Source organism: Gymnoscopelus braueri, assembly GCF_963280865.1.
Source record: "Gymnoscopelus braueri genome assembly, chromosome: 11".
Taxonomy (NCBI): domain Eukaryota; kingdom Metazoa; phylum Chordata; class Actinopteri; order Myctophiformes; family Myctophidae; genus Gymnoscopelus; species Gymnoscopelus braueri.
The window spans coordinates 47573572-47583399 of record NC_137613.1 but is presented as its reverse complement, the minus strand read 5'-3'; the positions used below and the strand labels follow the sequence as shown (position 1 = coordinate 47583399).

The window sequence follows — 9828 nt, the reverse complement described above, 5'->3', positions numbered from 1 at the left end:
GATCAAACACAGACAGTCAAAATACGGAGATAAGAGGTTTCTGCCCGACACGACAGCAACGACATGTACTTTTCCAGCGCTGCACATCCCTCCATCTGTGTTCTGTCCAGGAGGTGCTGGCTCATTGCAGCGTGCTGGAACCATGGCCTGAGCCGTGGTGGAGGGCCCCGCGGCGTGGCAGGTGCTGGCAGCACCGAGCAGAGAGAATGACGGGGTGAGTTATAGAAGCCTTCCCCACATGTCTGATCAAACTGGACGTGAGCTATACGCCTCCCACCGCCTCCCACTGTCTCCCCTTCCCGTCACAATTTACCGCCATGGAAAGTAACTTGGATTTAAATGGATTTGGAAAAGTACGTCTACTCGAGTACTGTGCCTAAGCACACATTTGAGGTACTTTCACTTGTATGTACATTTTTTCGATACTTAATACTTCTACATCTCAGAGGCAAATATTGTACTTCTTACTCCACTACAATTATACGTTTTTTAGTATCTTTAATCATAGTTACTTTGCAGATCTAGATTATTATCACAAAACATGCAACACCCCAACGATAACATTATTTAGTGTTATTAGCAATCATGCTACTGTAACTCAATAAAGGACCACTTAAGCACTGTTTTGCACTTTGGATATTCAAAAACAGCCGATCTACAAGCTCACCCGATCTACAAGCGCAGTGATTTGGTCCTGTAAATATATTTTGACGCCAATACTTTTTTTTAAATTCTGAATACATTTTTGTAACAGAGTATTCTTTATAACGTGGTATTGCTACTTTTACTTACTGTAAGTAGAACATCTGAGTACTTCTTCCACCGCTGGTGGCTTTGTACCCGGTTTGTGTTTTGAATGGGGCAGTGGCTTAGTTGAAAGATGTTTTGGTTACACCTCAGTTGACGTGCGCTGGGACACAGCGCTGGTAGCCGACTCCCACTTGCATTTTGGCGTCACTGATGAAAAACGATTTGAAGGAGATGCAGTGTATTGTGGACGGTTCTGGGAGCCGTTCCCAGGCCAGCAGGGAGTGCGTGTAGTTCCAGAGACTAGCACTATAGCTCAGAGTACATCTAATCCTATAAAGCAGTGTGTTTTGTACCGCTGTGGTTTCGTGATACACGGGCACTGAGATACACAGTAGGAGTGCTTTGAGGGAGATGGTGAAAGCGCAGTAGGAAACCTGAAATGGTTGCCTGGGGTCCATGAGCCCGCCAAGAATACACTAACCAATAACCACTTAAACCCCATATTGAGCGGAGTCCATCAGGGCTCTATGCTAGTATTTTTTCAGCTTTCTGTCGACTCTTCGCTGGAGGAGAGATGACAGCTGCGGGCTCTGAAATGACGCCTAAGTTCAAGACGACATCAAGGGGAGTGAGGACTAAAGGTTGTTGCTGTTGAACCTTATGGGGGTAAAGTCCGTCCAAATACCCATTCACTTGAACGGAGGGTTAATCCTTCTGCAACCAGCAGTAATGGAAATAGTAACACCCTTTAGGCCATCAACGAGAACTGCAGCGTTTTAATCACTTCCTCATTGATTTCATTTTGAAAATGGGATTGTTGCCGCCTGCTATAAATAATGTAATTCTAACAGAAGTGGATGGCACAATCTATACGGCATAACTTTAACGACAGGGACCAGCGATGTTGTTTGGATCACTTTCAGAGCGATTTTATGAACAATAGAAGACACGTTGAAAGCCAACCAAAATCCATCAGAACTACACCTGGGATGCACTCACCTCAGATTATGATTATGAAAGCTAGCTGGGAGCCTAACTGGCAGTACATCAGGTAGACTACATCTTGCCTCGTTATAATTAACCCTTGCCTGCCACCGACGAGATTCCTTGTCAGATTCTGCTAAGGCGTAGCCTGCCACTGACGAGTTTGACAATAGGGGGGCGCTGCCAATGAAGCTGGTTTCGTGTATAGGATTTATAAAAGTCCACATTTCTCTGCTTTCTGTTGTTTTTGGCAAAAACAAGCCACATTCAACTGGCCATAACTATGGAATGGATTACCGCGACCGGACAATGGTTTCTTCGCGATTTTACGAGACCCCCGTGCGTGTAATGAGGCGACCGCCGTGAGGACGGTGATCACGACAAATATTCCATGATTTTTTTCCATGATTACAGTAAAATCGCTCGTTTTCGCTGGCAGTGGGGTGACACTATTACACTATTACCTCTGGCAGTTAAAGAGTTAATCACAGTCACAGTCCGATTATCCATGAAGCCTAATGCGTGTGTCTTTCAGCACCACTGTCACTGAAGCGGAGATCTCTCTCTCTCTCTCTCTCTCTCTCTCTCTCTCTCTCTTCCTCCGTGTGTGTGTTCTCCAACGCAGCTGCAGACGGTGCCGTGCGTGTTTGTGCCACTTGTTTACAGAACATTGATCAGTGTGGACACTCAACATAATTATATTATTATTAGGTATCGTGCTTTGTGTGAATGGCCCTTTACCCTTGATTCATACTTATAAATAGAAGATCTGCTATCTTCGGTATGCGACACGCGCTCTGTCAGTTTTTGATCATGATCACATGCAGATCCTATTGATCATTGGTTCTCAAAGTGGGGTACGGGGACCCCCAGGGGTCCTTGGGGGGAGGGGGGATATTCAACAATAGCAGATCTACACGCTCATTGCCACGCTATGAGCTTGTAGATCTGCTATTTTTGTCAAATCCCTGGCACAAAATTATTTGAGATGGGTGTTCCGCAGCCAAATACATATCATTTTGGGGTGAGTGACATGAAAAAGCGTGAGGACCACTGCTGTAGATACACTGTAGTGTAGATACTATACGACCTCTTACACACAGAGATCGAATCTGCTTCAATCGAATCCCCTGCAGTTCCATGTCTGTGTGACGTCCACTTGTGTTGAAATCAGATATCAATCACTTATCAGTTGTGTGGCGGTTCATATCATGTGGAATGTAACACTGCGGTAAACAAACATGGTGTCCAACAAACTTTGGCACGGCTGAATGACGTTTTGTAAGACAAGCGAGATGGAGGTCCGCATGGTGAATTTAATATGACATTTGGCAGAGCGGACAGGTATGATATTGTTGCTGTCGGGTAGAAACCTCTTATATCCATATTGTTCTAACTTTTTGAGCTTTTTCGTAAATTAATTCCCTACTTGACCATACTACAGCGTCACACACATGCATCAAAAGCAGCAGATCTACAAGCTCGAAACGCAGCGCGAAGCTATCCTGAAAGCTTTTGATATCCTGAAAGCTTTTGAATCTTGAATCTTTTGAAAAGTAACAGACATAATGAGGTTTCCACCTGACAGAGACGATATATTATCTGAATAGCTGGGGATATTTATGTTGAGCGTTTTATCATGTAACCTCGCTTCAATGAAATGCTGTGTCAATCTCAACCTTTGTTGTTCTTCTGGGATATTCAGTTGTATAGGCTATTGTATTCCCCACTTTGGGGTCTTTCATAATACCGTTCATTTCATAATACCGTTCGCTGCCAATATTCATATTGGCAGTGGTGGAAGAAGTACTCTTTCAATATCACATTGCAAAAGTAGGCTGCTCTGTTAATAAAAATATACTTAACCTAACCTACCTAAGTACCAAAGGTAAAAGTACTAATTTTGCTGAAAGTTTTTCAGTCTGGAAAATGTTCGACACATTTTGACCTAAACAAAAAACAAGTGAAATGGGCCATTAATAATTAATAAATTTATGTTGACACTTTAAGTATATTAATTGTACTTTTTGAATTCAGGACTTTTACTTTGAACAGTATTTCTACATTGTGGTATTGCTACTTTTACTTAAGTGAAACATGGGAGTACTTCTCCCACCAGTAGTTAGTGCACCCCAACGATAACAATAGTTAGTGTGATTAGCAATCATGCTACTGTAACTCAATAAAGGACAATTTCAAACTTGAGTGGAAAGCCCACTTTCCCTTAAAAAGCTCAGGCAGCTAAATGCATTGTGAATACAATCCAGTGGTTCCTCTCCCCCACCTAATGCCCTCGCTCATTAAACTAACTAAATTACATCCAGAACATTATAATCAATTCACAAACACACACACACACACACACACACACACACACACACACACACACACACACACACACACACACACACACACACACACACACACACACACACACACACACACACACACACACACACACACACACACAAACCACACAGCTCCCTCTGACCGTGATCCTCAACAATTACCAAGAAGACAAAATATAAGAGGGAACAAAAGGAATGGTAATTTGTCACCAGCCTTTCTGTAATGAGGTTATAATATAAGTAATTACAAGGCATTATCATCTGAGTACAATCTATTTTGAATGTATTAAATTATGAGGAAAATCTGCTCCTACAGCGCCAAGCTTTGACGCTGTCGGGCGTAAACCTTGTATGTCCAAAACCATTACTTTTCAGGAAATGGAAAACAGAACCTGTGATCAAATATCCAACACATTCTGAACGCGTCAACCCATTTCTCAATGTGTGCCACGTTCAGAAATGCATTGCGATGCACTGAGAGATGTAAAATGAGCTTAAGATCACCTATTTAAGATTGCTTTCTTTCATCTTAGAAATATTGCGCGAATTATCTGTCGTTGGACGATGCAAAAACGTTGATACATACTTTTGTTTTCTCTCGGCTTGATTACTGCAATGCACTTTACTTTGGCCTGCCAAATAAAACAACTGACAGATTACAACTTGCTAAGATGAGAGAACATATTACTCCAGTTCTAGCTTCACTACACTGGCTCCTGGTTGTTTTGAGGATTGATTTTAAAATTATTTTACTAGTTTATAAAGCTCTAAATGGTCTGCACCTCCCTACCTCTATGACTGCCTGCCTAGTTTATGTTCCAAACCGGCCCCTCAGGTCTTCAAGTGCTGACCTGCTCGAGCCCACATGGAAAGAACCTATATGCGTCATATATGTTTGTAATATAGGACTGCATATATGTTCGCATACATAAAATTGGCACCTTTCCTATGTATATGTACATATATGTGATATATGTGCATATATGTACATATATGTGCATATACATATATGTACATATATGTGCATATATGTGCATATACATATAGGAAAGGTGCCAATTTTATGTATGTAACATATAGGTACATATGACCTGTATGTAACATATAGGTACATATATGACCTGTATGTACCTATATCTACATATATGCAATGAAACATAATTATATGATACCTATATCACCTATAAAATAAGTGATAAGTTTGTACACATTAATCAAATCCAATAGAAACCCCAATGTAGAACTTTAACACTTTATTTAAACAAGTTATAATATGAAAACATGAAACATTATGGCTTTTAAAGTGTCAAACAGCTGGATAAAAAAAAAAGATATCAAATTAAATTAAATTAAGCTCCGGGACACTCCTTTTCCCCTGCCAGGCTTTTGGAAATGCCAAAACCCTGAAGAATGACAACTCAAGTCGCTTTGGGAAGTACATGGACATCCAGTTTGACCACCAGGTTAAATTAAATTACTCCAGTTTGTAATTATACCTGTACAATTTCAACATGACTTCTGTTATGGCTGGGCCACCTACAGTATATGAATAGAGCATCATTCCCCCACAGGTGGGAGCTGTTAGAGGCTACATCCTAAGTTACCTGCTGGTTATCTGGTAGCAACGTTTGGATTGCTCAGGAAGGACACAGACCCAAGAGAATAGACAGAAGAAGTTACTCATCATTGATGTTTTATTAATGAATCCCTAATCTTAGTTACAATTAAATGTGAATCCCTAACCAATAACAGAAGTTATAAGACCAATATGAATTACCAATGTTTCAGCAGCAAGCAGAGCGCTCCGGACACCGAATATTGTTGAGAGTGAATACTAATGTTCATGTTGTGATTAATATACCGTAGTGCATCAGCACGTCCGCTTGGTCCATCAGTTCGTCGAACGATGGGGAGGTGCTCTGGGCCTCCTCCCATCTTGCCTTCAGGTCAGGTCGGGGCTCGCTGACCACTAGGATGTCTGTCGCCATCGAACGACACTCTCCATGGTAGTGGACATTCGTCATGCTTGGTGTTTGTGTTGGGTGACTGGAGGAGTGCAGGGGATGGGGTGCACGCGGATACGTGATCGCCAGCTCCGTTCAGATGAATGGTGGGAGCCATCAGAACAGCAGGCCGTGGCACAGGTCATCGTGCCATGACGCAGCCACTTCTGCAGTGCATTCCTGTATAGCAATTCGGTCAAATTGACGAGCAGCCGCTGGGGAAAAAAGTAAAAAAAACTTGTTATAAAGATAAATAAGACAGCTGGCAGGTGGCTTTAGGAGCACTTCACCCATTTTCAACCCCATAGTCATATAATTGATCCACACTAATGCTCGTAAAACATGCCACCATTCATGTCTACTCTGTTCAGGAGGGCAGTGGACAGCTCAGAAACCTGCCTACCAGTGACATGACAGGTCATCATTTTCAATGTCCATTAGCTTGAAATGATGTCACTGGTAGGCAGGTTTCTGAACTGTCCACAGGCAAAGACCACCTCTGAGACAGAAATGGTGCCATCTTATTGTGAGCATTACAGAGGACCACTTATATGAACTTAAGGTTGGAAATGGGTGAAGTGCTTCTTTAAGAGTGGATGCATTTTCCATCAGGCTCATTCCATGGTGAGGAAAATGCATCTGTTCTTATTTACTTGAGATAAAAGTTAAAATACTTAATTAAATTAAATATCCATCATAAAAATTGCCAAATCCACTGTAGTAAACCTAGTATTTTGAGGTGCAGATTGACTCACCAAACATGCAGTCCTGCATCAGCGTGTCCTTGAAGGCCCTCTTCTTATTCCTTGTTTTCTCTGATGGCACAGTGTGGTAGGGGCTGGAGTTATACATTGGCATTCCTAGAGAAAGACAGACAGAACAAAATAAGGCAAATAAGCACCATCAAAGTAGTTATCAATGAGCACCATAGCAAGTGTACCTAGTGCATGTCTGGTGGTAAAAAAAAACTCACCTTTATAGCCTTGGGGGTGATGATTGCCAGCGAAGTCTGAAAAGAGGACAATTAAAATATTAAAAAAAGCTTGTATGCAATTTATCAAGACTGTATGTTTTAATGTTTAGAGTAGTAGGAGCTATAAGTTCAAATATGTCAGTCTTTAATAAGTTACAGTATGTCATGGCACAATAGCCAAGGCACAGCAACTGTTTAGTAATGGCTAATAAAATAATCACAAATGTATAAAAAAGGCTCTTGTTGACACAGGGACAACAGACATACCATTCCATGCTTGTCCAGTGTGGTTCCCTCCTGAAATGGATTAAAATAGCCCTAATTGGTCACTGTAAAATACAAGTTCTCATATAATATCGTGCCAACATTAACAGATCCTTGCAAAATAAGTAAGGTCTCCAGTAAGGCACGACTAGAAATCCAACCACCACCTATTGAAACAGACTGGAGACACACTAAGAGTGGCTGAGAGAATCATCTAGCCTATTAGTCTACTTACCATGATTGCAGGGGTCCATTGACTCCAACTCTGCCAAGAAGCTTCCACCAAAGCCTAAAATGAGAGAACACAAAACATGAACTATGAATTCTATCTAAAGCACATTTACAATCTGTCCACCCTGAGGTAGTAGTGTGAAGTGGTTCACTTACCATTATTAGGCTGGTTATCCTCCGAGCAGCTTCCTCCAGAGGCTAAAAGAAGGGAACACAAGACATGAATAGTGGACGCTGTAACCTTTGAACACATAACCTGAACTAAATGCTTGTAAAGCTTTCATGCAATTACATTTGGTTTTGCCATGTTAGTAATTAATGACATACCACTGCTTGCATTTGGTGTTGGTACAGAAGGGTACTGGCTGGATTCTGGCAGCACTGGAATTATACATGGCAATACTTAAAGTAGGTGTAGCAGTTAGTGTCATAACTGACAGTGTCACCACTGTACCTGGAAAATTAGGTGGCTTGAAAAAAAAATCGCTTCACACTGCTGTTTTCTGGCTCATCTGACTTAGGCCAATTCTAAAAACACCTCCTAAAACCTAACCTAAGTTTTCTGAAAACGTTCAAATTTTTACTAAAAAAAATAATAAAACATTATGTTGCCATACATATAGCAACAACTAATGAGACACAGAGGTGGCTCCCGGATTGAATGGTATAACAACGTATAGGTTACAACAGGTCTAAATAGAAAAGAGGTGGTGCCCGTGCTGCTATAATTATTATACTTGGCCAGGCCTTGTGTATTGCAGTGAATCCTCTCCAGTCCTCTTGTAGCACAACCCTGAAAATTTAGAGGGAAACAAATAATTCAATAAATATATGCACAAAACAATGTATATAAATATATATATATATATATCAGCCAAATTATTAATTTATCAGGTCCTTCCAAAAATATTTTACACACACGTATATATAATACACACACACACACACACACACACACACACACACACACACACACACACACACACACACACACACACACACACACACACACACACACACGTATGTATGTATATATATATATATATATATATATAAATTATTATAAAACTTACATTAACCACTTTAGCCCTATTTTATACATAGGACATTTGAAAATAGCAGATCTACAAGCTCACCACATGTTGCATCGTGACGCGTTGTGAGCTTGTAGATCTGCTATTTTCAAACATTTTACTTTTGGTACTTTAAGTATATTTTGATGCCAATACTTTTGTACTTTAACTCGAGTAACATTTTGAACACAAGGCCTTTTACTTTTAACAGAGTATTTTTATATTATGGTATTGCTACTTTTACTTAAGTAAAATATCTGATTACTTCTTCCACCACAGCCTTTTCCATGAGCTAACCTGGTTTCTATTATGCTCTAGATCCCGCCTCCTATATCCGGTAAATTTTCACATACACACATGCAACCACGGATGTAGTTTCCGTATCCGGTCTAGACCGGAAGTGCTTCCGGCAAAGTGAATTGGTACCCGTTGGTTTAACATTAGTAGCTAGCTAGTGAGTTAGCACCATACATTCTGCCTTGTTAGTTCACCACTATTAAATGAACGAACTGCTTCACAGTAGTGCTGGTTACAACAATGATTATACAACTGTTAAAAACGCTAATAATCTGTTATTGTATACACACAGATAAACAAATGAAAGTACATTTTAATCACGAAACATGGTAACAAAACGACGGGCTAACGTTAGCTAGCATGCTAGCTGCTTTAATAACATGCATTGCTATTTACTAACACAAGCTACAAACCCCGGACAGCATAAAGATAACATTTAGTCAAACGATGAGAGTCGGGTGACGGTATCTGAACGGGATAGTACATTCTATTCCCATAAGAACTCACCAGTCAACTATTATTTGCTAGCTAACAAGCTCAGGTCTGCACTGTAGTTGCCACGGTAATAATTCACAAGTTAACATTTAGTCAAACGATGACAGCCAGATGATGGTATATGAATTGCATAATACATTATATTGTAAAGGACTTACCAGTTTGTCTTACTAGAGTAGTATTTGTGAAGTTGTCAACAAGCCTCAATTCGCGCCAATGTTTCCTTTGAAAAACTCAAATCCCATGAGATTTAGCTGGTCTCGCGAGTTGTGACGACTACCCTCTCGCAGGGGAGGGGGTGCGAGGGGAGGGGGAGGAGGGGAGGGGAGGGGAGGGGGAGGGGGGGGGTGTGCAATATCAGCACTACACGTTGAAACAATGTCAATTCATTGTTGGGCATTTCAACATTG

At 40.9% G+C, this 9828-nt stretch overlaps 1 protein-coding gene across 2 annotated transcripts; it reads right to left on the bottom strand.

Annotated features, from left to right (window-relative positions):
• Positions 1-5607: 5607 nt before the first annotated feature.
• LOC308095810 (uncharacterized protein) lies at positions 5608-8093 on the bottom strand. Of its 2 annotated transcripts, XM_080442888.1 has the most exons (7): positions 7881-8093; positions 7710-7751; positions 7558-7611; positions 7326-7355; positions 7059-7094; positions 6841-6945; positions 5608-6300 (listed from the first exon to the last, which is right to left on the bottom strand). In XM_080442888.1, the coding sequence occupies exons 3-7, from the start codon at positions 7574-7576 to the stop codon at positions 6203-6205; spliced, it is 288 nt and encodes a 95-aa protein (XP_080299014.1). In that variant the 5' UTR covers positions 7577-7611; positions 7710-7751; positions 7881-8093; the 3' UTR covers positions 5608-6202. The 2 variants fall into 2 exon arrangements, with proteins under 2 accessions (XP_080299014.1, XP_080299013.1); XM_080442887.1 differs by having other exon boundaries at positions 7710-8093.
• Positions 8094-9828: the final 1735 nt, after the last annotated feature.